Source organism: Mesocricetus auratus, unplaced genomic scaffold, assembly GCF_017639785.1.
Source record: "Mesocricetus auratus isolate SY011 unplaced genomic scaffold, BCM_Maur_2.0 Super-Scaffold_100014, whole genome shotgun sequence".
NCBI lineage: Eukaryota > Metazoa > Chordata > Mammalia > Rodentia > Cricetidae > Mesocricetus > Mesocricetus auratus.
In genome coordinates this window covers 8,671,316-8,698,934 of record NW_024429197.1, presented here as the reverse complement: position 1 = coordinate 8,698,934, position 27,619 = coordinate 8,671,316, and the positions used below count along the sequence as shown (strand labels likewise).

The 27,619-nt window shown below is 53.1% G+C and overlaps 1 protein-coding gene across 1 annotated transcript; it reads right to left on the bottom strand.

Moving 5' to 3' along the window:
* Positions 1 to 765: 765 nt before the first annotated feature.
* Positions 766 to 27,619, bottom strand: Ldlrap1 (low density lipoprotein receptor adaptor protein 1). The gene is made up of 9 exons (XM_005079591.4): positions 27,457 to 27,619; positions 18,096 to 18,238; positions 16,972 to 17,084; positions 14,969 to 15,083; positions 10,241 to 10,313; positions 9,843 to 9,926; positions 9,060 to 9,190; positions 7,474 to 7,508; positions 766 to 6,390 (listed from the first exon to the last, which is right to left on the bottom strand). Exons 1-9 carry the CDS (start codon positions 27,539 to 27,541, stop codon positions 6,246 to 6,248), a joined length of 924 nt encoding a protein of 307 aa, XP_005079648.1. The 5' UTR covers positions 27,542 to 27,619; the 3' UTR covers positions 766 to 6,245.

The following is a 27,619-nucleotide window of genomic DNA, read 5'->3' as shown; positions in this document are numbered from 1 at the left end:
CTCTCAGATGAGGAAACAGAGAAAGGCTTTTTGAGTCATGTGTGCGGTGACCTAGGGACAGACCTGGGGTTCAAATCACTGCACTCACCCTGTGTGTGGCCACAGTTCACTGTCATTCTGTCATTCGGGAGCCCTGGACTGGCAGTTTGAGCTGCAAATAGTAATGGGCTTCAAGCTGATGTTCTTACACCTGGAGCTTCCCCACCTCCACATCCCCCACTTCCTCCCCAGGCCTCCCTCAACTTACCCGACTCACTTCCTTCAGTGAAGTGGCCCCTCCACTAAGAGCTCAGGGGACCTCTAAATAGTCACACCTTGGCATGTCTCTCAACTGTCGGGGAAGTCCTATGTCCACTGAGGATGTCCCCCAACTATAAACAAAAGGGCTCTCCTGGCAAAAGAGTCTAGAATGGGCAGCAAAATGGCGCCACAGATAAAAGTGCTTCTCATGAAGTCCAGTGGCATGACCTCAATCCCTGGAGCCCACATACAGGTGGACAGAGAATACACTATGAAGCTGTCCCCCAGGCCGGGCGTTGGTGGCGCACGCCTTTAATCCCAGCACTCGGGAGGCAGAAACAGGCAAATCTCTGTGAATTCGAGGCCAGCCTGGTCTACAGAGCTAGTTCCAGGACAGCCTCCAAAGCAATACAGAGAAATCCTGTCTCGAAAAACCAAAAAAAAAAAAAAAAAAAAAAAAAAAAGCTGTCCCCAGACTACTCCACATGTGGATGGCACACCTGTGCCTGCATACACACCACACACTGACATGAGAACCTTTATTTGAAAACATGTTGAAAAGCAAGATCCTTGGTCAGGACACAGAGTTAGTCACACAGTTTCAGCAACACAGCCCAGGAAGGATTGCATGGCTACTGAGCTGGGAGCGAAGAGACTCAGTGCCTACTGGGGAGTATGTGACACTAGAACCCCTCTTTTGCCACTGACCTGGGGCTGCCAGATCTCTGAGGGCTCGGAACCATAGGCGGGGTCTGCTCTTTCTGCCATGGTTCAGACATAGCTACACAGAGGCAGCACCTGGCCATGGAGTGACTCAGACAGGGCCCCCAACATCAGAGTTACCAAGTCATTGAGGGTATCCCCAACTTTTATACTCCTTCTGAGGTCCCTTCACTCAGCAGCCCACCTGGAATCCCCTAGAACACCCCACAACCCAGTTGTCTAATGTCGAGCTGGTGTAGGCAAGTATGCACGACAGGGGACTTCTGGGGAGCATGCCCGGCCCCTGGGACTATGAAGGGTCAAGAGCAGAGGCCTCTAATCACCCAGAGACAATGCCAGGCTGGTGATCTGCAGATCTGTTGCCTAGCAGCATGGCCTTGTGTCCCGGCCCACACCTGTCCTGGCTGGAAGCTCCCAGCTGCCCCAGCAGTACCGTGCTGGCATTTGGTCAAGGCTGTCCTTCTGAGCAGGAAGGTCATGTTCATTGAGTGTTCCCAGTGACCTGCAGAGGCAGGGCCACTCCAGGACACATGGGATCTGAGCCCCAGGCCTGCAGTAACCTGTATAGTCCTCAGAGCCGTCACCTCACGCTGGCTGACACGCCTGCAGTCTCTAGAGCAGCTCAAGCTGTGTGTGCACTGCAAAGGGTTCCCTTGCCTCCAGCCCTCACGCCGGCATTCACTGTCCTTCCTGTGGTAAGGCACCTTGTGCTGGCAGACTGGACAACGTCACCCAGGAAAGATGAGGCCTGATGTGATGCGCGTATGGTTCTGCAGAGTCCCACGCTGGACATGACCAGACCAGCAGCATGGGGGGGGGACAGCCAGCTGGGAAGAGGCACGAGATCTACGCAGTTGGCACCGGCCACCGCTGCCTGTGGAGTCAGGGCCCCAGAAGCAGCTCCCAGAGGAGTTTACGTTGCCCACTGCTGGTGCTGCCGGTCTGCAGAGTGGCAGAAGTAAGTTTTAGACTTAGATAGCCTGGGGTTCAAATCCCAGGCTTAACCTCTTCCTAAATGTGGGGCTCAAGTCAGCTTGTTATCTTTCCTGTCCCTCAGATACTGCATCTAAGAAGTGAGGGCATACGGGATTTCTCCCTACAATTTGATGGTCAGGGAGGCCCCAGAGGTCACCAAAAACTAGATGGTGAAGATTCTATTGCCTAGTACACACTTTGGTTGCATGGCACAGAAACCAAACTAAGCCAGGCGGTGGAGGCGCACGCCTTTAATCCCAGCACTCGGGAGGCAGAGGCAGGCGGATCTCTGTGAGTTCGAGGCCGGGCTGGACTGATAGCCTCCAAAACAATACAGAGAAACCCTGTCTCGTAAAAACCAAAAGAAAAAAAAAACAACAACAACACTAAACGACCCAAAAGCTTCCTCTTTGTTGACTAGCGTTCAGTGCTGGAAGGAGCCATGCAGGCCACCAGGGACAGACAGACAGACAGACAGACAGACCAGTAATGTTACCCAGCAATCCACCCTGCATGCTACGATACTGATCTACCATGCGCAATGTGCCCCCTAATGCAATAGTGGCACAAAGGTTACAGGATAACCAATCACTTTTAGATCTGAGATCTGCTCTACAGGGAGAAATCGGGCCTGGTATCGCAAGCCTGGTCAAAAGCACATGGCGAGGGCAATCACAGTCCCAGGGAATAATTTATTGTTTTGCTAAAGAACACGGTGCTACACTATCTCCTCAACACTTATGTTTATACCTGTAGGTCAGTGCTGCCCTTAACCTTGGCCAAGGTAGCTTCTCTGCAGTGGTCAGCAGTTAATACAGTGAAATTCAATGGGTCAAAGTGCTTAGGCAGTATCTGGTGAGTGCCCAGCCCTATGTGGGGCATCTACATCAACCTTCCTCACAGCCCTCCCCAAGGTACACCGTGGAAAAGGGAGTACCAAGGATGCTAAGCGCTAGGGGGAGAGGAAGATACTGTGAAAACTCTTTTAGACAGGACATGGCCAGCACATTAAGGAACTCACTGCATCTGTGGCTACCTACACAAGAGCAAGCCAAGACCACTTCAACATGTAGGACTAACTGGACTCAGCAGGCTACAAACAAAGGAAAAGGGGGGAAAGAAAGTGCTGGAGTTTGAGGTGGGGATTGGAGGGTTGGACAGGGTGCACAGGACCAAGATGATGTTTAGATGTATAAAATTGTCAAAGAATAAACAAAGATTCAGTTTTTTAGGTAGTTCTAAGGCCACCTACACACCTCCTAGTGTGCCAAGGCAGACCAACAATGCCGAGGCTAGTCACAAGGGCCCCGACTGCAGCCCTGGGGAAGGTAGAACCAGGCCAGGCACAAGCCTGTGTCCCAAGCACAGAGGCTGAAAAAAACTCTCAAAAGGTTTAACTGTGATGGCTTCTCCTGGAGAGCCAACACAGTGTCTACCCAGAGGAGCAGAAGGTCACATCAAATCTGAAAGGTGGCTTTGTTCTTCCACTTTATCTGAAAGCTATGCATGAAAGAGCAGGCGGCTGGGCTCAGGATCCATAATTTGAGACATCCGGAGACTAAAGGCATTGGCCAAATTTAAACAGAAGGGTGAGCTTGTCGAGTGTCTTTTCAAATTATGGGGAAAAGAAGAAAGAATTCTTTACTCTGCTCTGATCCACTTGGGCCTCTAAGAGAGTCTGCTTGCCGGCTGGCATCAGAGGCTCTGCCTCTGGACACTTGAAACAGGAGGATTGCATAAATGCCCCAGGCCCCCACAAGCCACAGGAAGGAGCAGTGGCTGGGGAGTCCCCAGACAAAAGCCCATGGAACTTGAGGAATGCAGCCTCGCTGGAATGGTCATTGTGAGTCTGGGCAAGGCACACGCAGCTGGAGCATAACCATCTCTTGGGAAGTCGCTACATGACAGGATGAGGGCTAGGGATACGAGACGGGGCTGTGGCCTGACCAGACACTCAGGACAGGGCTACCTTCCCAGCAAAGCTCGGTGCTCTCAGCAGTAGGAATGGAACAGCATCTGGGCTCTCCGTGACTTCTCTAAGTCAGCTGGCACACGGGAAGTGCACTAAGATTGGTACTCGCTGTTTGAGTCTCACTGGGACTTTACACATTCGATTCAAATGACTTTTGCTCTGAGATAACCTGTAAGCCACCAGAGGTCTCAACTACCAATAATGTGATAATGGTCAATAGTCTCAAAACCCAGGGACATAGGCACAGGAGACTGCTGTGCCCTGTTTACAGACAGGAAAACCAAGGCTCAAAAAAGCAGGTAATTAACCCAGGGCCATAGCTAGACTCCCAACCTCTATCTCTGTCCCCTTCACACAGAGTCACACAACCTGAATTTGCATGGGCCATGTCATCTTTAACATTGAGCCCAGGACCAAAACATGAGTAGCAGCAGAGTAAGCCTGCAAGCCCGAGTCACTGGAGTCATGGGAGCAATGCTGTCCTTGGGAAGGGCTGCACACTCACATCTCACACACTCATGCCTCAGGGGCTCAGGACATATGGTTGGAAACACTGTCAGCGCAGACACACTGGTGTGGTCTCGATGCCTCACTCACTGGTGACCTTGTCATACAGTGACAGTTGCAGAGAAAGGTACCCTGCTGGCTCATCAGCAGGGAACCTGCCATCACCCTCTATTCTGGTACTACAAGGGCATGTGGTATACCTCAGTCTCTGACACGTATCATCAAAGGGCAGGAGCTATGACACTGCCCCTAGTAGCCAGCAATACCCAAGTGATGCTTATGTTTAAAAAATGGGAACATTTATTGTTTTTTTCTCAGAGCCACCTTTCCAGCTTCACACAGCAGCCTCGGCTGTCAAGACCACAGCACCACCCAACACCATGGCAGCCCCTCATACTCAGGACCCTGGAGATGGTTGGGGAAAAGGAGCTACCCTGATTCTGGGGAGGGTTCTCCAGGTGCCCTCCCCAAGGCAAGGGTCTGACTCAGCCACCCAATAAGAGCTGGGAACTCTAAGTCATACTGGTGTGTCTTTCCTGGGACTACTGAGACATGCTCACACAAGCCCGGCCACTGGGGGCTCCTAGCAATAAAAAAGGTGCTTGTGGCTTGGCTGAGGTTCAGGATGCCAGAGCCCATGGGACCAGCGAGACTAAGGACAGCTAGCTCACCACTGGACTGCCTGACCACCGGGAGGGGTGGGGGGACTACTGGGGCTGCAGTGTCAGGGGCAGCGAGATGCTTCTGGAGGATTCCATTTAACCCATGGAATCAAAAGACTTCAGCAGTGTGGCAGCTCGCAGGGCATGGAGGCCCGCGCCATGGAAAGGCACCAGATGGTTTGTTACGAAACACATTTTGGTCAGAAAATAGCAAGGGCTTTTTGGTTCCTGGGAGGACAACAGAGCTAGAGAGAAAGGAGGCGTGGGCTGTGAGAGGTTGGCGGTACAAACAGCAGCTTTGGTATCAGATCTGGGTTCTATTCTTATCTCCATCCCCTGACATGTTGCCTCAGTTTCCTTATCTGTAAAATGGATGAAAAATATCCTGCCACAACCTAGTGCTAGGCTTTGGTATCATTCCAGGAATTATGGGGAGGCAGAAGGTGAGGACACACAGGACACAGAAAACACAAGTCCAGACGCAGCTTTGTCTGCTACGGATGCCCCAAAGCCACGCAGAGGTGATTCCCAGAGTGGTGGTGAGATTCTGGAGTCTGGGCCGCTGGTAGCACTACACAGGCCACCTCAGGGACTGTGACCCTCTTGTGGAGGGAGAGCAGGAGGCAAGCTCTACTCCCACAGCACCATCAAGGACCTCGGACCATGTCCATTATGTGAGATAAAGTGCAGAGCTACGTGTCTTTGGTCAGGGGCTGCCTCTCTGAGAGTCTTAGCTACCAGGCCCCGAAGAAGCAGAACTTGAGGACCCCAGCTTCCCTGAAGGCCATGTCCCCTCCAGTGCACAAATAATAGGCTCTCACTGCTTGAGGAGTAAGGACGCCCCAGAGAGAAGGAACACGGAATGCTTTGGTCACTGTCTTGACACCCACAGGAGGGGCACTGGCTCCAGGAGAGAGACCAGGAGGCCAGGCGCTGCCCTGCACACGCCGTGAGTGCCTGATGCAAACCTGGTTTCCGAGCATAAACCAGGAGTCACTGACTGGACACTGCAGGCTCTTCCTGCCCTCCCTCCCTGCCTGACTGTACAGCTCTCATCCACAGGCTCTGCCAGAGCAGCTGACGGCTCCGTGTGATGGCTGCTCTGCTGCAGGTGCCTTCTGGTCCATCACACGTCAAGGCCAGTTGTGTCCTGTCAGTCCTAGGCCTTAGAAGCTGAAGAGGTCATCTTGATCGATGCCACTGCTGTCAGGCTTGTCCCAGTCGGTGGGTGATAAGCACTGTGCATAATGGATGTCCTGTGCTGACAGTCCAGTGTCCAGGACTTGAGGGTTCGTCCGTGACTGTGCCAGCCTGGAAGGCAAAGCTGTATAAGCCAAGCAACAGAGGAAGGGCTGGCAGGGGCTAATGAACAGGCATAGCCTGGCCAGCATGGGGACAGAGGGAGGGGACATGAGTGGGAAAACGGCCAGACTCAAAAGCTCAGCAGGGGAGCTAGAGCCCACCCCCTGACAACAGGGTGCCCAAGAGGGTCAGAGCCCTGGGACAGGCCATGAGCCCTACTCTAATAGAGGCCAGCTGTAGGTAGGAAGTGTTCAGCCACGAGAAGAAACTTGGCGTAACCAGGGTATGCATGTGCTTCCCAACAATTGACACACAAGGAGACAAGCCTAATGTCCATAAGAACCTGGAGAGGTCAGTACAGGGGGCTGGGGGGAATCCTAGGGTGTGTGTGCCTGGAGGGAGGCCTCTGACAGCACTGAGTCCATGCAGGGTCCCCAGGGCCCCCACTGTGAGTTGATGGATACAAGGGTGTTCATGGTCAGGTCAGCGGACACGGGGCTGGTCAGGGCCAGGGATTATATTATATAGGGATTCGTTTGAGATTGTTAGTAAGGACCCATGACAACTGAACATTCTGGAAAAGAGGATGAAGCTGTTTTCAAATGTGGGTGACACTGGCGACTGAAGCAGAGAAGATGGGGGAAGGGCTGCTTCCTTGAGAAGGGCCTGGCCTGCTGGTCAGTCCCTGGCATGGAGGGGAAGGTCAAGGCAAAGCTGCAAACCCTAAGCGGAGCCCCGAGGCAGGCGCCTCTGAAGGGGCTGCACATCCAAAGGGAATGAAGGAGGGGCCTCAGGGCCCAGACTCAGTATTGGGACCCCAGTGGCCCAGTCCTGCCTGCAGCCTTCTTCATGACATGTTGGAAATGACAAGCTGAGCCAGCATTCTACAGAGCCGTAAAAGCATTCTCGCACAAGACACCCTGCAAAGGTCGCACTCATAACAGCAAGCTCCCTGTCCCTGGGGGACTCAAGAATTATTGTGTAGACAGCTAGAGTAAGTTCTCAGTCAGGACAAAGGCCAAAGTGTAAAGAGTAGCCAGGTCCAGCCCAAGGCCCACATCCCATCCCCAGCACAGGCCCTCAAAGTCTTACCTTGAAAAGGCTTCATCCAGGCCATCGTCCAACTCCTTAGAAAGAAAGCAAGAAGTGAGAACTCTGGGTGAAGCCATGTTCCCCAAGGGAGCTACAGGGACCCAGGACCTGTATGTGTGTTGGAAGGGGGTGCCTAGGGAAACTAGCATAGGCAGGCCTTATACACAGGGACCCAAAGTTGGGGCCCAGGACAAGAAAAGGCATATCTCAGCTAAGCAATACAGATGCACATCTTTAATCCCAGCACTGGGGACGTGGATCTCTGAGTTTGAAGCCAGCCTGGTCTACAGAGAGAGTTCTAGGACAGCCAGGACTACACAAATGAACCATGTCTCAGAACCTCCTACCCCTCCCCACCAAAAAAAAGAAGAGGCATGTTTCAGACCTCTGAGACGTAGCTCTTCCTTCTGTAAAGTAAGTGACATGATTTCCACAGCTTTCTAGCCCCAAAGAGAAGGACAGAGAACATTTGACTGTACCTCCTTCATGCCCAAGGCCAGCCACAGTCCCGTGCTATTTCAGGGTAACTGATGTTAGGAACTCAGAGCCTTGGAGCTAAGTGCCATGTGAAACCCCTCTAAGGCCTTTAGGACACATGACAAAGGCAAGGGTGGACCTTTCCAGCAAGGGACAGGTATAGGGATACCCAGGTTGCTCCCAACAGACAGAGGTGACCTGACAGTTGTCACATGAGTCCCATCATGTGAAGAGATAAACTGGCCTGGTGGCACAGGCTTGGGGTCACAGATACTTGGGAGGACGAGGCAGGAGGATGCTGTGGAAGGTCAGTGTCCTCCCTGACGGAGTAAAAAGACTGACACAGAAAGGCAGGGGGATCTCTGAGTTTGAGGACAGCCCTGGGCTACAGAGTGAGTTCCAAGACAGTCAGGGTCACACAGAAAAACCCTGTCTCAAAAAACTAAATCAAACCAAACTCCCTCCCCCAAAAAAGGAGGGAGCTATGGCAGGCACAGTCTGGCATTCTCCAGATGCTGGAGCATGGTCCCATGGTCATTCTCACGTGTTGATGACAAAGTGTCTACGGGGCACTGGAATACTTGGTGCTATTTTTGTAATGCAGTTTGAAACTAACCACCTCCAAATGAAAATTGAAATTAAAGGCCATTCAGGTTCCTCTGGGAGATGCCATGGAAGGTCGGAGTCATCACTGAGGGAGTAAAAAGGCTGACACAGAGGTCAGGCACTGGCCATGAGCCCTGAGAGCCTGCAGTCCGGCTGTGCATTCAGACAGCTGAGAAGGGAGGGGTGCCAGGCACAAACCTGCCATGCCTAGAACAAGGGAGCCTTTGCTGATCAGAGAGGGAAGGCCACAGACATCTAGTTTCAGACTGAGTACTGTGAGGAGATGGCCCAGCTGGGAACCAGGCCTGCTGGGGACACAACCTTGGGCTCAGAGGGGACATTGTTCAGCTACTCCACCTAGGGCTTGAGGGGCTAGATCTGGTCCTTCCAGAGGCCCATTTTTCACAGTGACAGGGCCTGGGTCTGGGAACCACTTAAGGCTTGTTCAGAGACCTGGCTAACACTGGCTCCCAAAACCACGCCCAGGCCATGGAACTACTCACCCAGATGACACCGCTGTTGCCTAAGACTTGAGGCCTCAGTGTCTCGTCCATGTTGTTGGTATTAGTGGTGACCGTGGACAACGGGGCCTTAGGCACCTCTTCCAAATCCAGCAGGTTCCCAGTGGCAACCACTATGAGGGGTCAGGAGGGGCATCAGGACACACATCTACTCCTCTAGCCTCCTCCGCAGACACGTTCCAGGACCCTCCCACTGCACCAGTCCTCATCAGCTCTGGGACCCTGACCTTGTCCAGATGTAGGACGAACCTTGACCACCTGGAGCCCTATTCTGACACCCCCCAGGGGTTGCCCCCCCCAGACAGTTGCCCACAGGAGAGAATCTGTGGCTCCCAAAGGGAGACCCTGGAGCCCACATATTTACATTTGCATATTTATGACATAAATTGAATGTTTGAAAGTGCACCAAGTAGTCAGGCAGTGGGAGGCAGAGACTGGTGGATCTTTGTGAGTTCAAGGCCAGCCTGGTCTACAAATTAAGTTCCAATTGTTATATAGAGAAACCCTGTCTCAAAAAACTAAAATCAAACAAAAGTGTACCATCTAGGCTGCTGGGTAACAGGATGTGAAGCAGACAGCACATATGCATATATGCGGGGACATGTCTGGATTAGTGGGGACATGCCTGGATTGGTGTGTATCAGAATAGCACCCCCCTTAGCCACCCACAGGCACACGTATTCCTGATTTAACAGAACGAAAGGAAACAGCAAGAGTTCAGGAGGGAAGCCATGGATGGAGGGCAGGCTCAGTGCCAAGACTCACAGCTTTTCAACGATGGGGTGCTGTCACGGCGGGTCCCTGAGACGTCTCCTCCCTCTTGGTTGGCTTTCTCCCTCTTCTCTTTCTCTGTGGGATAAAGGCATGACTTGCTGAGGCCCTTACAGCATTGTCTCCATGAGTCCCTGAGGAGAAGGCAAGCTGAGGGCTCTCAGGGGCAGTATGAGGGCTCCCCACGGAGGTAGGACACCTTCCAGAGTTCACTTAAGCCCAAACAGAGAAGGGGAAGATGGCCTTTGTCCAGATGGGGAAACTGAGGCTTAGAGACCTGTTCAAAACCACAAGCCCAGCAGGGGATGCGGCAGGGGACCAGATCAGGTCTGACTTCCGGCCTGTATCCGTTCCTGTTCACATCACTCACATGCCTCCGAGAAGAGACTCACCTTCCTTGGACACTTGCCAAAACTCAAAGGCAACTTTGAAGGCCTGGGCTACAGTGAGGGTGACGGCTTGTGCCTGAAAAACAGGAAATGAGGGTGGGGATGGGTGTCAGCCAGCAAAAGCAGGTATGAACTGGAGGGCTGGGGGCACCCACCCCACCCCGGGCAGGAGGGAGGGGCCTAGCTCCACCATTTCCTACGGCAGCCTGGGGCATAATGAAGCCACACTCTAGAGAGGCAGTTGGGGCCCAGTCTGGCACCTCCTGTCCAGGCCCTCCCCAATGGCCATTCACCTCTACTTTTTCCTTCCTGCCATGCACACCTAAACCAACTCTGAGGACTTCTTCTGGGAATTCTCCTGGGTGATCTGAGGATTCCTTACACTCAGAGCCCTTGAGACAACAGAAACCAGGAGTGGGAGGACCTAGCCATGCCTGAGTGAACTACAGCCAGAGAGATGGAGGCCACACTGTTCAGGACTACAGGGCATCGAGGGTCCCAGCAGCTGATAACTGACATCCCAGCCAAGTAGGAGGCGGCACAATCAAGACATTGGTTATGGTAAGGAAGAAAAGTCATCTAGCACTGGCCAGCAGGTGCCTTGGCTCCCCCTTCAAGTCCTAGTCACATGCCACCACCTTCTTCCTGTCCCCAGCACGGGGCTCTATGGCTCCCCTCACCTCCCTCTGGAATCTGCAGATGAGAGTGTCCCTAGCTCACATGCTTATATCCCCTGTGAATGCTTCCTTTCAAGCAAGAGCAGTGCCACAGCTCAGAGCTCAGGCAGAGCCCTCAGATGGCTGTGATGGCGTCTTAACTCCCAGTTGTCACACAGATCTGTTACAATCTCCTGTTAGCCCCAATCGTGGGGTAACCTGCCCAGAGCTCGGGGAGCAAGCCCCAGAGAAGGGCACCACACTCAATGGCAGAGCAAGTTCAGGCTTAAGCAGCCTCCACCAGACAACTCAATTTAATTGAGAAATAAATTTGGGGCCACCACCTTCAAAATTCTTTAAAAAAATTTTCAAAATCTCCAAACTGACTGATCTTCCCCAATTAAACTTCACGAAGTATAAAAATCTCATTTTAATATCTCCATCATTTACATTTTTGATGGAAGTGAGGATGCTTTATGGTAAAACTTAAATATGGTAATTAAGTGCGAAAGTCTTCACAGCTGTTTACAATTTAAGCTGTCACGTCTGAATCAAGTTTAATAGACCCAGTTACCATTGAGAATTACCCATGAACTAAAAATATGGGCTAATTACCAGCCAAGTCAGATCGCCATACCCTGAAACAAGGGCTGGTCACCCATGTGGCAAGGCCATGGAAACACCAGTGCATCTGCCTGCAGGAACCTGAGGACGGGTTCGTGCTGCTCACAGAAGTCTGGTTCATTTGCGCATATCCCTGCGCCTCTGCCTTGGTGTCCTGCACAGTGAGTCACAATGAACACATAACCCGAGATGTGAAGCAAAGTGTGCAGCCGCTGCAGGTCTGGCCTGGGAAGGCCTGGGGTGGCCTATTCCCCAGGGACCCCAGCAGTGTGAATCATAGGAGCACCTGCATCCCCCAGGGCACTGCACAGCCCTCCTGGGACTTCTGCAGTGGGCTCTCTTATGACCAGAAGCTTCCTCTTGGTCCAGCTGTCCCTGTCCCTATCTTGGTCTGTCCAAGCAGGTATTATCAGTAAGTCAAAGAGGGCCAAGTATGCAGCCCAAACCAGTTCTACGCATACCTGGCTCCCATATTAACCTCTGCACAGATTACTCCAGAACACCAAGGCCCACATGGAAGAAATAGCGCTGTCCCCTGTCAGACAGAACCGGGGTGCCCAGGCCTGTGCCCACATTGGGAGCCCAGACTCCTCCACCTCCACTTCTGGTCACAGAGGCTGTGTTTGCTAAGCTGAGGCCTCTCACATGAGCATAGGGAACCACTTCCTTGCAGTGACCATCTGACCGTGCTCAAATAAGGCCAGGAAAGGGAGTCCTTGGGTTGCACTGTGGGGGGCCCCAGAAGGAACCTTGGGCATCTATTGTACTTGGGCAAGGAAAGGTGGAGACTCAGTGAGCACCATATGTGCACCGTGGGTCCTGTAGGCTGACCATGCCTGGCTACCTAGTGAGTCTTCAGGCCCAGCACACCACATCAAGTTGTGCTTCTTTGCACACTTGATCCCTAAGCCCTCATCCTTTAGAGCTTCAGTCTCCACATGTAACTCTAACCTCCAGGTCCAAAAACCACCATCCTAGAGCCAAGACCCAGACTCAAGGTCAAAGCCGGCCCTTCTCCCACAGACTTAGGAAGGTCCCTATTGTACTCTGCAGAGCCTTGTCCACAAACTGGAGACAACTGACAGAAAAAGAGGGTGGAGCTGAGCCAAGGCCCCTAACTCAGCCCTGCTTCTCCCTCAGATAATCACAGAATCCCGGGCCTGAAGGTCGTCACACCATTGGCCTTAGAGTCCAGCTAAGGTCTTAAAGCCCCGGGAGGAACCTACACCACCCTAGAGTGACTTGGAAACCCCAGAAGACAAAGGATAGAAGCAGGTAGAAGCAAGATCACAGCTAGCTGGGTGCCCAGAGAGAGTCCTGCCCACCATCCATGAGGCCATACTAGTCACAGCCATGGGTAGCTGGCTTCTGCCTCTCACCTATGTCCTCCGGCCCAGGCCTCCTTCTGAATGGCTGGACCTGCTCCCTGTGCTGCACAGAACCCCAGCCCAGAGGGAGCCGCTTCCCATGAGCATGCCCCTCCCACCAGGGCCGACTCTGCAGTAATGACCTGGGGCCAGCAGCCCTGCCTGGTTCCGTCAGTGAGGAGGAAGAAGCAAACAGGGGGAACACAGTAAGCTTGTGTTTTTAAGTCAATGTGGCCTCATTCATACCAAAGTCTCCCACCATCTGTGGGAGCCAGGCTGTTATAGCAGAGGCCTCCACTGCTCAGAGCCCTGTAGGACCCCAGAGGGATGACTGGAAACAGTCTGCAAGGAGATAGGCATGTAAAAGTAACGGGGCCTTCGGGATGATCATGGGGTCAACGAGGTGACCTCCTCAAGCTGCTGATAGGTAAGCAGACCAGAGACGGGCAGGGCTCACCCACAGTTACACAGCACACCAGCTGCTCCCCTTCTCCCAAATGTCCTGTGCACAGCAACCGAGCCTCCCGGGTAAGATTAGGGTAAGGGCGTTGAGATGGAGAGATAAACCTGGGGTATCCAGTGGCCATTATCACCACAGGGACCTGAGAGGGAGAGTCAGAGAAGCTGTAGTGCAAGAATGGACACTGGCGGTTTGAATTAAGAGTGGCCCCCTAGGCCCATAAGTCTGAATGCTTAGTCACCAGGGAGCAGCACTATTTGAGGATTGGGAGGACTCTGAGGTGGGGCCTTGGAGAAAGTCTGTCACTGGCGTGGGCTCTAAGGTTGCTGCTCTGTCTGCTTTTGGATCAGGATGCAGCTCTCAGCCACTGCTCCCGTGTCTGCCTGCACGCTGCCACGCTCCCCGCCATGATAATGGACTACACTTCTGAACCATAAGCCATTCCCGGTTACTGCTTCCTCCTCCAAGGGTTGCCTTGGTCACGGTGTCTCTTCAGTGACTAAGACAGACACACTATGGGAAGATGACACACAGGTGCCTCTGAAAATAAAAATGGAGGACGGGTCCCTGAGGCAAGGGCTGTAGGTAGACTGTGAAAACACGCTAGAAGGAAGGAAAGGGAGCGCATGGCTCTCTCCAGGGCTGCAATGCAAGCCCGCTGGCCTATTCCAGCTGCCTCTTCCCCGGACTGAGGAGGATGATTCTGTGCTGTTTTGAGTCACTAAGTTTGTTGTCATTTGTTCCTGCAGTCCTGGAAGCACCAGAGACTGTGGAGTTCCCGTGTGTCCTTTGATGGAGAAGGAAAAGGTCTCATCTCTGAGAACCAGGGGCCTGGGAATCAGGCTCTGAGCTGTCGGCAGATGCAGACGCTGAGCCAGCTGACACTCAACCCTCAAAGGCCCCAGAAACCAAGGTGTCAACAACCACCTCAGAACAGCTCCAGCTTCTACCCAGTCACAGCACAGGCTGGAGACCACCAAGGTGCCTCCATCACTCAGCCCCATCAGATGTGGCCAAGGGGCAGGGACAGGAAGCTCTCAGCCTCTTGGGTTGCGGGTGCAGAGCCTCATTGTGCATCTGGCTGGCTGTGCCATCATGAGCAAGATTACTGGCTTCTGGGGTGTGTCTTGTTGTAACTAAAAGGCTTAAAGAAGGGCAACACAGACCTTAACCATTTCCACCTTATGAACTGCCCTGGAGACTAAAAGAAAACGCTTTGCAGCCCAGCTCCAAAATGGGCCCAGAGGGGGTTGCAAAGGAGCCATCTGCCTCTGCCCAACTGCAGAAAGCCTAATCCAGAGAAATCACTTTTACCTTGCACGGGTCCCTCTGGTTTCCCATCTTCACAAGCTAATCCCTACAATGCCTGTACCCCAGACTGTACTAATGACAACAGTGTCACAGCCTCAAACCCAACCAATCACGTTACTGAGAGAAATATGCCCAGGTACTTCCAGGGGGTATAGCCGGTCACTGGCCACAGCAGTCCAGTCAGTCTCCGCCTGACTCCAGCCCTCGCAGTGCCCTCTGGTCTCTCACAGCTGCTTGCAATCCATTTGTGGGGATTTTCTCCTGTCTTTACCTCCCTGTTACTGTCCCCTCTGGGCCTGGCCCTCCCACTGACCACTTTCCGCTTGGTGCAGAGGAAGGCATGACACTCCAGACTCTCGCTGTGCTGGTTCTGAGCGATGTACGCGAACACCTTGTCGTGCATCTTGTCCGCGGTGCAGTAGGAGATCCTGAAAAGCATCAAGAAGTATCACCAGGCCTACACGGCACCTCATCACATCTGGATGTGCATGCCACGTGACCACATCCGGATGTGCCTCCTGGGGTCTCCACCAGGGCATGCCTTGGCATCCTGAGCCACCGTCAGGGAGAGATTCAGGCCAGGCAGGGGACATGGGGAATAAGGAAAGAAGTCCCTTCCTCTTTTTTCTCTCTACAATGTACCAAGCCACAGCTCTAACTGGAACATCTGAACCCAACTGCACACCAGCCAGTGCACCAAGAGCCCTGCAGATCCTTCCCTGTTTAAGCCCTGAGCCATCCTGAGCTGGGGATCTGGGACACAATGCTGCTGACAGCCAGGGTGTGAACTACAGCAATCCTGCGGGGTCTGCGTCAACTGGCTGGAAGGAGAAGCAGACACTGTCCCACCTAACACTGCCCTTCTCATCCTCTGCACCACCAGATACCCAGGACTATCTCCCAAGAGACCAGGACATGAGCAGGTCCTTCTGGAACTGTGACTAGGGGTTGGGCTAGAGCTGGGGCTGTGTGAAGATGACCCGCTCAGGAGACCCAGTGGGTGCAGGGGAGACATCAACTTCCTCTGCAGCAAACAGTGATCTTTCAAAACTTCTGCCCACAGCCTCTGCTCCCCGAGGCCGCATCGCCTGCTCTCTTGTCTAACCCTACCCTGCTTCTATTTATCCTGAGAATCAGTTAGGGGAGGGGCTGTTGGCTCGGGGTGCAGCTCAGTCAACTCACCCCTCACCAATGCAGTCCAAACTTTCATCATACTTCAATAGCACCATTGATCACCCCAGAAGGGAAGGGGGTGCCATGTCCCCAAGTACTTTTTCTTATCTTTTTTTTTTTTTTTTAACAAGACCGGGTTTCTCTGTATTGTTTTGGAGGCTGCCGGTCCAGCCCGGCCTCAAACTCACAGAGATCCGCCTGCCTCTGCCTCCCGAGTGCTGGGATTAAAGGCGTGAGCCACCACCACCCGGCCCCAAGTACTTTTTCTATCCCAGGTATCTGGCCCCCTGCTAACCATCCCTTGCTTAGGATGGCCATTAGCCAGGTCCTGCAAGGAGCCACCTCCACTGGGAGGTCTTCCCAGGTTTCCCCTGGTCCACTTCCTGCCTTCTTGGGAACACTGTCTCCTACATCCTTCCCTCCACTCCTTTACAGACCGGAAGTGCCCAGAGGGCAGGGCTGGCAGGCCCCCGGAAGGCAGATGGAATCTGGACAGTGGCTTGAAGGCCACTGGACCTCTGGAAGCACTCAGCACACCTGTGCCTGCCACACCCAGGCCTGGGACCTGGGCAGACAGCTCTCCCACTGGTGTCCAAATCGCAGCTCAGCCTCTACCTCATGGCACAGTCGTGGGCCACTCCCTCTCTGAGCCTCAGGCTTCTCCATGGATAACATTGGTTTGGGCTGCTTCTACCCAGTTTTCTACTCCTACACCTGGCCAGCTGCGGTGAAGTGGGATAGCCTGAGTCCCCAGGGCTAGACCCCACCCCCTAGGAGCAGAGAGGGAACATCTGAGAACTGTGTTCAAGGCAGAGAGAATAGGCAGGTTTCATAGCTCTGTGTTCCCAGCCTGACTTAGCAGCAGCCGAGGCACAGGCCCTCTGAGGCGGCTTTAGCTGTTTAGGGGACAGCAGTAGCCGCCACCACAGCACAGCACAGATCCCTGTGAACTGTGGGTTACTTGCTAGCACTACATTAACAGCACCAAGAGGCAGGACACGCCCCCAGCCCATTTACAGCCAGGGAAACTGAGATACCCCGGACCCCAGACAGACAGCTGTAGAGCCGAGATTCAGACAAGACACTCAGGAGCAGACACGGAGACACTCAGGAGCAGACACGGCCACTCCCTGCTGGGCGTACCTGTAAATGGACACGTTCTCAATGAGCTGGCTAGTGAGGCTGTCAGTCAGGATGATTCCCCTGGGCGACACCTTGAGAGTTACCTTCTGCAGCTTCTTCCCGCTGGCCTTGGCCTAGGGGCACACAGGGGTCAGAGGAGCCTGTCTAGTGGCCTGTACCTCACTGCTCCAAGGCCCCTCAGCTCAGATAACTGGCAGGTACCAGAGGGTAGACACTCAACCAGCACCCTTGTCATCTGGGAAGAGGGACCCTTAATTAAGAAAACACTGCTATCAGACTGGCCTATAGGCAACTTTGTGGGGGTATTTCCTTGGTGGGCAATTGATATGGGAGGGCCCAGTCCCCTGGGGGGGGGCGTTACTCCTGTGTAGGTGGTCCTGGATGTAAGAGCAGACTGAGCAAGCCAGTAAGCTTCATTCCAAAGTCTCTGCTTCAGTCTCTGTCCTGACTTCCCTCAGTTTAAGACAAACAAACCCTTTCCTACCCAACTCATTTTTGGTCAGTGTTTTAGCACAGCAACAAAAAGCAAATGAGGACAACTCTCCTGAGACACAAATGGACAACTGCTGCCCACTAGCCCGATGCCTGGTGAGAACTGGCCCTCACAGGGGGGGCTCAACATGCCCTGCCTCCTGTCCAGGAAGACGGGGACTCCGAGGGGAAGAGACTAGCCCAGGGACATGTAGCTGAGAGATTGCCATAGCACCATGACCTAGGGACCCAGCTCCACCCACATGCCAGAGCCTGAGCTACAGGTCAAGGCCACCCTAGGAGTGGACTTAAAGGGCCCACACCCACTCAGAGGTAGGGGGAGGACACTTTGGTGGACCACACAGTCAAGCAGTGAGAACATGGTAAATGGGGAATAACTTCCTTCCCTCCTTGGAGCTAGTGAGTCACCAGGAGCCTGAGATGGGGACTGAAGGCTGGAAGCGTCAAGGCAGGGTGGTCTGAAGAGGATGCTAACTGACCCTTGCGGGCAAATACATAGGCAATTTCCAGAAATACCCCTGAGCTGGACACAGGAGACTCAAGCACATGTCACACAGATCCCACCTGGGGACAAGGGCAGCTGGGGCAGGGGGAGCTGTCCTGGGCTCCTGTCGTCCTGTCTGGACACTCACTGTGGCCACGATCCTCTTGACAGCAGCTGCCGACAGCTCCTCGCCCTTGGGCCGTTCCACGAGCGTCATGCCGAGGTACTTGAGGCTGAAAATCATGCCCTCCAGCAGTGTCTCCCGCGTGTCCGTCCAGTTCTCTGGCAACTCTAGCACAGAACAGGCAGCCCTCAGAGTGCTGAGCAGGCCTGGCTCTCGCTACCCACCCCCTCAGCACACCTACAAAGGGCCCTGGCGTTACCCCCATCCTCACTACTACCTCCCAGCCTACCCAAATCCTGACCAGCTTCACATACATTGTCCCCATTTACCCTTGGGAGCACCACAACCTGTCACACGCTGCAGACCGCCACCTCAAAGCTCAGGAAGTCAAACCAAGTCAGAGTCAGTCAGTCTAGAGTCAAGACTTGGCTATGCCATCTCATGTGCACAAACTCAGTGTCAATGCTGACAGTAAATGGTCCCTCACTGAGTCCTCAGTCTGATTCTTTGAGATGGGGTTATCACATTATGGTGGTTTGAAAGAAAATGACCCCCTAAAGGAGTGGCACTATTAGGAGGTGAGGTTTTTTGTTTTTTTTGTTTGTTTGGTTTTTGGTTTTTCGAGACAGGGTTTCTCTGTATTGTTTTGGAGGCTGTCGGTCCAGCCTGGCCTCAAACTCACAGAGATCCGCCTGCCTCTGCCTCCCGAGTGCTGGGATTAAAGGCGTGCACCACCACCACCTGGCTGGAGGTGAGGTTTTATTGAAGCAGGTGTGACCTTGTTGGAGGAAATCTGTCACTGTGGGGTGGGCTTTGAGGACTCACATATGCTCGAGCTTTACCAGTGTGACACTTAGTCTACTTCCTGTTGCCTGCATATCAACATGTAGCAGCTGCTTCTGCAGTACCACATCTGCCTGAATGTCCCACCTTGATGATAATGGACTGAACCTCCAAACTGTAAGTGAGCCACAATTAAATGTTTTCTTTGTAAGAGTTGCTGTGGTAGGCTGGGCGGTGGTGGTGCATGCCTGTAATCCCAGCACTTGGGAGGCAGAGGCAGGTGGATCTCTCTGAGTTCAAGGCTAGCCTGGCCTACAGAATGAGTTACAGGACAGCTGAAGCTACACAACACAGAGAAACTCAAAAAAGCAAAAAGAGCTGCCGTGGTCATGGTGCCTCTTCACAGCAATAGAAACCCTAATTAAGACACACATATTATAGATAAGGAAAATGAGGCTAGAGAGTTGAAGGCAGGGGACAACAAAGCCACCATGGTAAATACAGGTAGTTACCCACCAGATGCTACATCCCAGCCCACGCCTGCTTTAAAGATTGGCAACTGAGGACCAGCAAAGACACAGTGACCCAAGGAGAGGGACTAGGGTTAGAGTAAAATATCACTAGCTCCACTGTGCTGCAGCCATGGCCCATGGAAAGGGTCCTTCAAGATGTCCTGGCCATCACTAATGTCAGCAAGGAGGAGGGGCGAGCATGGGTTAAAGACAGAGGGGGTGTGGGGGGTGTTGGAGAGATGGCTCAGAGGTTAAGAGCACTGACTGCTCTTCCAGAGGACCTGAGTTCAATTCCCAGCAACCACATGGTAGCTCACAACCATCTATAATGAGATCTGTGTCCTCTTCTGATATGCAAGCAGAACACTGTATACATAATAAATAAATCTTAAAAAAAAAAAAAAGACAGGGCAGGGGAGAGTTGGGAAGGGCCCCACCTGGTCTCCATGCAGGAAAGAGTGATAAGGCAAAGGAGACCCCAAGGGAAGTTTGGCCATCTCCCAGTTCCTCCTTGGAGCTGAAGCTAAGCACCCATCACATAGTGGGAAATGGGGCCAAGCTTACTTGAGAGAGCAAAGCCCTGTTAGGGTCCTGCCTGTCAACCCAAAGGTGCCACACCCATAGGAGGTACTCAGGTGACTGTGTCCATTCCACAAGTCCTGTGCCTTCCCAACCTGCCAGGATGGAAAGGCCATGATACAAGCTTAGTATACTCCTGCACTGTCAGGAGTGGGAGGAATCCTGGGCTCGAGGAGACACTACCATGTCCCTGTCCCCTCTGGATTCCTTGTTGCTTTCTTTGGCCGTGCCCCAGAGTCTTGAGTTCCACGGATTCTGTCATTTCATTCACATGGCTCATGGTTCAGGATCTGTGTTAAGTAAGATGCTGCCCCTCACTGACACTATGTGTTTGTGGGTGGGCATGGGAGGGGCCCTACAAGTATTACCCCTCCTCTTAGACCCAGGTAAGAGGACTTTGCTGACTGGTCACCCAAAGCCTGACACACAGCTGGCACTCAATGTTTTCTGAGTATAGGAATGTCAACCCCAGCTATGTTTGACATGATGCCCTCTCGGTCTCCTGAGCCCCAACTGAGATGATCCTAAAGCCCAACACGACATCCCATCCATTAGATCCTCCAAAAGGAAGCAGAGAGTCCCCATGGTATCCCTAGTTCTGTGTAAGGACACCAGAATAACGCCCTGCTCTGGAAGAAACCAAAACTCACAGCACTATCTCCAGGATATGCAGAGCCGCCACATCAAACAACAATGTAGGCACAGCAGCCTTGAAGGTCTCTCATGCCTAGTCTGCAGCCAAGGAACTGGATGGAGTGCAAAAGACACTAACTTGCCCATGCTCCTGATCGCTGGATCACACAACTGGCCATAAGGCAAACTGCCCCAGTTTAGTCAAAGGTCGGGAAAAGGCTCTAAGGTATTTCCTAATAACCAATGCTGCTTCCTCACAGCTCAAGACACCCAGCCCACCGCTCCAACCCGAGACACATCCATGCCCAATGCTGGTGTCCTTGGCAGACATTGCTTCCCCGTTTCTCAACTATGGCCTCAGGCAGGCAATACTAATCAATCACGAGTGACCTCTTCACATTATCCACCCCTGCCTTAAGGCAGACATCCTTCCCCTATCTCTGGGTCCCACTCTCCCATTTCCTCTGGCTCAGCCCTTTCCTGGCCCCTGTCCAAAGCCACTTCCGCTCACTTCATTCCAAAGGGCCAAAGCTTGCCAAGGTCACTGGTGATCTCTTTGCTGTCAAAACATTCTCTCCTCCTTGGCCTCAAATGCTTGACATTTTTCTACATTCCTCCTTCCCTGACCTGACCCTTCTCTACAGTACTGCCAACTTCCACACTGGCTACCAGGTCCAGCCACAGAGACCCTCTACCCAACACTTTACTTGACAGGTGATTCAGCTAAAGCCCAGAGAGGCACAGGGCCTGTGCAAGATCACACAGCAAGTCAGAGAATGGCGGTACCCAGTGATAGCTGGGGCATCTGAAAACCCCCTCCTCTCTGAACACACACATACCCCACCACACAGTGCAACATCTATTTTTCAATATCCAAAATGCCCTTTCCAAGCAAGGTATGGCAGTGCCCACCTGCAATCCCAGGAAGGGGAATTCTAAATTAGAAGCTAGTCTAGACCACATCTTGAGATCACATATAAGAAAAACCCTTTAATCCTAGCACTTAGGAAGCAGAGGCAGGCAGATCTCTGTGAGTTTGGGGCCAGCCTGGTCTACATAGCCAGAGCTACAGTGATCTACACATCCACCCTCTTCCAGGGGTGTTGTTTACTTAGTGGAGTGCTTGCTTAGCATGTGTGAAGTTCTGTTTTCCACCCCCAGTACTGCATAAACCAGGTATGATGGAGCATGCCTGTAATCCTAGCACTTGGGAAGCAGAGGCAGGAGGATTAAAAGTTCAAGATTATCCTTGGCTGCACAGCCAGTTAGAGGCCAGCCTGGTACACACGAGACTGTCTCAGAAGAAAGAAAGAAAAAAAAACCGAAATGGGGGCTGAGGTGACTCAACAGTTAAGAATACTGCTGAGCCACGTTTGGTTAGAGAGCTCACAATGCTTCTAACTCCAGCTGGAGGGGGATTCCATTTGTCTGGGCTCTGTGGGAGCCTGCACTCGGATACATACATACATACATACATATGCAGATTATTAAAAAATAAAAATACTTACAAAATAAAGGGAGCATATGGTAACACATGCCCCAAATCCCAATAGGTGGATCTCTGTGGATTCCACGACAGCCTGGTCTACAGTGAGTTCCAGGCCAGCCAGAGCTACATAGTGAGGCTGTCTCAAAAATAGGATAAAATGGAGAAAGAAAACACACCAGGCTCACAGGGCTGTTCAGACAGTGGGTAAGATAATGAAATACAGTGTGACAAGGCAGGAGAGGCCGAGGGCCAGGTCCCACGGAAGGCATCTATCTGTAGGCTTGCTCAATCCTGGCTATGGCTGTTGCTGCCTTGAGCAGAACTCTATAGACGCCTCCCCCTGCAGCAACACCCATGCCCAGCAGCTGCCTTTCTCCAAAGGACCTGTCCTCAAGCCTGCTCCCCAGGCTGCTGTGCTGGAAGGACCCCTGCCCTGAGTACTCCCCTTGTCTCTGCCTGCCCCTGCCTATCCTTGTAGGCCAGCCTTTCTTTTCTGGACACGTGACTTGCTCTTCACTGAGGTTCTTCGGGGCCTCTGGTGCCCACAAATTCCCCAAGAAAGAGCACTGAGACAAACACAAAGACCAGTGTGGTCTCCTACCACAGGACACCACAAACATCGAAGAGCCAGGCTGCACCCCTTCCCAAGCAGACAGCTCCCAGAGGCCCTTGGGCAAATACAGGCCTGCGCCCTAAGCCTTATTCCAGTCCGAGTTATTTTCAGCCCTGTGGTGGGTAATGACTACGCTATTTTCATTTTGTAATTTTACAGATGACCTGCCTTGGGAGCTTCAGCTGGCATCGTGCTCCTTTCTTGCTAAGGTCTCCAAAGGCTTCCTGCCCTGGCCCCTGTTGCTGGGACCTGGCTGGGTGGTGTCTGAATACTGTAGCCAACCCACAGGTACAGTGATAACAAGTCTCTGCCCAGGGACCCAGCCTGGTTCCCAAGCCTGATGAGGGTGTCTTGGAAGCGGCAGGGACATCCTAGGAGAGAACCTAAACTCTGCCCTGCCAGGAACATGACAAAACAAATTCATTGTCTCTTTCAGGACTTCCATGGTGAAAGTTTCAGGATGTGAACAGACTAAAAATCAGGCATTGTGGCAAATGCACACCTTTAATTCCACCACTCAGGAGGCAGAGGCAGGTGGATCTCTTTAGTTGAGGTCAGCCTGGCCTACAGAGTGAGTTCCAGGACAGCCAGGGTTACAGGGTTACACAGAGAAACCCTGTCTCAAAATAAAACAAAAACAACACAAAGACTAAGCCAATTTCAAAAACTAAAACCACTGATATCATTCTCAAAAGTGAATAAGCGATTGCTACCTGAGCCAGGGCTTCCTCATGCCGGCACATACTGGAAGGGAAAGGTAAGGGCAAGAAAGGGCTACTCAAGCCGGGCAGTGGGGGCAGAGGCAGAGGCAGAGGCAGGCGGATCTCTGTGAGTTCGAGACCAGCCTGGTCTAAAAGAGCTAGTTCCAGGACAGCCTCCAAAGCCAGAGAAACCCTGCCTCAAAAAACCAAAAAGAAAAAAAGAAAGGGCTACTCAGTCCCTCAGCCTCCCTGTATCTCAGTGTCGTTGCTTGGAAATGGGTAACAATACCCACTCCATGGGGTTGTCATGAGGACAGAGGAGCTCACACATGACCCTGCCCGAAACAACACCAAGAGCCCCATAAGTACCAGCCACTGTCAGTGTCGCCATCACTGCTGCACAAAGGGCTTTAATGTACATGTGGCAGCTTACTAAGTTTTATGAAGTCATTGTGTCACAGCACTACAGGCAAGAAATACAACAAAGGATTGATCCAACTGACAGCTCTGATACTCAAGCCCCACAGGGGTGACACATGCCACGGCACCCAAAGAGAGTGTCCGGCCTCTGTCAACAGTGGGTGACCTGATCGTCAAACATCCTGTCCCTCCCTCAGTAACCAGACTGCGAGGAGCCTCTCTCTGGTCCCGTGTCCTCCGACCTGCGCTCCCCCAGCCAAAGGCTCTTCCCAGGGTTTTCCCTCCCTGACTCACCTGTGTCTTCCAGGTCAGCTTCTCAGAAGCTGCCACAACCTACTACCCGATCCCCTCTAGGCCGATCACTTTCTGACAGGAGACGCCTGCGCCTGCCATTCTGCCTGCAGCCTGGCTACTAGAGGTACCCAGTGCCCTGTGGTGCCCCCCAACCAGTAACATCCTCAGGTCACAAAATCGTGGGTCTTGCTCCAACCATTGCCCTTCAGAAGCAAGAAGGTGCACTGCTAACTCTGCCTTGAGGGACCTCTGTAGGGAGGCCCAGGGGCTGCTCCCCTGTCCACTAGGGGCTTCCTTCCCCTCTCAGCTGCCCTCACCGCACTTCTTGGGAAATGCTCCCAAACAATCCTCACTTGGACCCATGTCTGAACAGCTTCTCCTAGAATAACACAGTCACCACCTATCTGAAAAAGCTGCCCTCTGCCGCTTATCTTTTTCCTAGCATTCTTGCTAACCCCACCAACTATCTGTGGCCTTCTCCCTCACCAGAAATGAGGAGAGCCTCACTACACCATCAGGAGACACGCTCAGAGTCACTGTGCCCTGTTGTTGTCAAAGGTATCGACAGTCCAGTTTTCTGTTTTGTTTTGTTTTATTTGGCTTTTTGTTTTGGGTTTTGTTTTTTGTTACAGAATTCCCTGCATTATGTGGCTCGGGCTGTCCTGCAACTGGTTTGTAGATCAGGCTGCTCTGGAACTCAGAGATCCACCTACCTCTGCCTCCCCAGTGCTGGGATTAAAGGACTATTCCCAGCAGTAGTTACAATCCTATAGGTAAATATAGACCCCATACAGAGTCATGAATTACCTTTACTGGAATGGGCACCTTATGTTTCTTTATCCTTTTTCCTTGGGTTCTCTGACAGTCTAGTACAACCCATACAGGAATCTGAGGGTCACAGTGACCCCAAGATACAGCTGAATAGGGAAAAAACTGTGATTCTGGGTCAGGCACTGAGATAAGATTTTAAGGTTCCCAGAGAGATGGAGAAAGTGGCCGTGAGGAGGGAATCCTCTTTCCAGTCAGGCCTGAGCTGTTTTTTTCCTCACTTTGTAAGAGGCGAGAAGTAAGCACTGTGGAGGTCACTGGGCAACCTTTGGGGATCGGTTTTCTCCTTCCACCACCTGGGACCCAGGGATTGAACTTGGGTCCTCAGGCTTGAGAGCAAGTTCCTTTACCCATCTAACAGGCTCTGGCCTTTGACCATGAACGCTAGACCCAAGGACTGGCTAGGTCCTAACCTCTCATTCTGAGCACGCCCAAGGCCTTCCTCTCTAACCTGTGTCCATATTGGTCCTAGGGACAGCCAGCCAAACCTGGAGTGGGGGGTGCCCTCCCCCAACAGCCAGAAAAACCAAGGTATGTGGCTAAAATCCCCGGGTTGGGGAAGCTCTGCCTCAGGACGTGCTCAGTGCTTGGAACCATGGACTTTACTTCCCAGGCCATTATCTCTAAAATGGGTCTGAAGATAAGAATCCCAAGCTTTGTCACCTCCCAGGTACTAATGAGCTAACAGAAGTCAAACACCGGAGACAAAACAGGAGCATGTATTCATCAAAGCCACTCCTAGGCAAGTAAAGCACAGACAGACAGACAGGCAGTCCCACAGAGTCCCAGGGAAGTAAGGCTCTTCTTGGTAAAATAAGATCATGAACTTGACACTTAGGCAAAGACAGGCCAGGCTTCTGAGAAGCTCATTCTGAATACAGAGCTTTGAGAGGAGCAGGGAGAGGGGAGAAGACTTCTGCTTCCCTCCAGGGTGCAGACAGGCTGAGGCCCCCATCTCAGAGCTGGCCAAACCTGGTTAAGAATTAGGTTTCGCAGAGAGGACATGGTGGTGCACACCTTTAATCCCAGCACTCAGAAGGCAGAGGTTCAAAGCCTGCCTGGTCTACACAGCAAGTTCCAGACCAGCCTGAACTACAAAAAAGACCTTACCATCAACCTGGAAACTACAGTAGCAACATCTTAACTAACACCTAGCCCAGGCTTGCCTCAAACTCATTTTTGGCACAGTGTGACCTTGAGCTTCTGACCCCCCAGGCTTCCATGTCCTCAGTGCTGGGATTACAGACATGTGCTGCTACAAAACCATTTGCTAAATGTGATGATGGAAACAGGAATTTAGGACCTGAGAACTTCCTGCAAGCCAGGCAAGCACCCTACCGAACACACCACACATCCCCAGCCCCACAGGAATTGTATCCCCATTTTGCAGACTGGGAAACAAAACCATCAAGAACGAGTGACCTGCCTTAAAGTGGCAGGGAAGCCTCACCATCCAAAATGCACCCTGCTCCTCCAGATTCATCTCTGCTTCCTGGCTCCCTCCCCTCAGACCTCCTCCCCACCCAGCCTTCTCCCCCTTGTCCCAGGAGAAAACCACAGGGTTCATCCACTGGAAGGGAAGGATCGTGCTCAAAAGTCCTGGTCACATCTCACGAATTTTTGAAGGGCTATTTTGGGAGTGTGTGGAAGTGTGGAAGATGGTACATGCCCTGCCCAAGGGGCCTCTGACCCCACCCCCACCAGCAAGCACCAGCGCACGTTCCCAATGCCAGTCAGGGCTAGAAGGAACCCACAGCTGGAACACCACAGTGGGAGAGAGGAGGGGCAGGGCGGGCTCCCTAGGCCCAGACACGCTGGCGCTCCAGGGACCAGGGAACTCGGGCTCCCCTGGTGGAGCCCGGCAAGGCAAGGTGCTAGCAAGAAGCTGGGGGTGGGGTGGCGGGTACTGCCAGTGGGCCCCAGGTGAGTGGCAGGTGAGGGTGTGCCAGAGTCCAGGCGCTTTGGCTTCACATCAGGAAGGGAAGGTACAGGTGATACCGTAAGAACGACTCCCGAAAAGGGAGGGACCTGAGCTAGCTTTCTCAGGCCTCAGGGGAGGGTGCCAGGTGACGGCTCCCAGAGAGAAACCCGAGAGGTGGCTTGGGGAGGCTCCTCTCCGCCCTTCCAGACACCCAGGAGAAGTGGCAGCTAGTCTGAGTCTGCTTTTTGCCTAGGTGCCCAGGGACTTAGACAGTCCCCAAGGGAAGGTACGAGGAAAAACAGGGTTTGAAAATAGCCTGGACGAGAGGACCTCGGGTGGCACCCGGGCTGAGCTCGCCCCTCGGAGCATGAACCTGCGGGATCCAGGGTCTAGAGTGGACCCCGTGGGTTGGGCAGGAGCGGCTGGAGAGGCTCTAGGCGTCCTCACCGCGCTGCACCTGGAGACCCGGAGTGCCGCCCGCACCCCGCCGACCCGCCCCAGACGCAGCCGGACATGACCCCCGGGGCCCGGCCGCACGGGTCGGGACGAGGCCGCCCGGTCCACCTTGGCCCCGAGCTCTGCGGAGGCCCGACCCGGGGCGCACACACTCACTGCGGTGCCGGCCGCCCGCCCAGCTCTGCTTGGCCAGACTGGGGCTACGAATCAGCGCGCGGCCCGCCGACTTGAGCGCGTCCATGGCCCGCTCCGGTCTCCACCACCGCCGCCAAAACTCCTCCAGGAAAACTTTCCGCCGGGCCAGGCGGCGCGCGCCCGC

Coding starts and splice junctions, on each gene's coding strand:
- Ldlrap1 (XM_005079591.4), bottom strand. CDS start 27,541: ATGGACGCGCTCAAGTCGGCGGGCCGCGCGCTGATTCGTAGCCCCAGT. Junction 17,085..18,095: donor TCAAGAGGATCGTGGCCACA/GTGAGTGTCCAG, acceptor GTGTGCCCCTAG/GCCAAGGCCAGCGGGAAGAA. Junction 10,314..14,968: donor TCTGCACCAAGCGGAAAGTG/GTCAGTGGGAGG, acceptor CCTGTTTTTCAG/GCACAAGCCGTCACCCTCAC.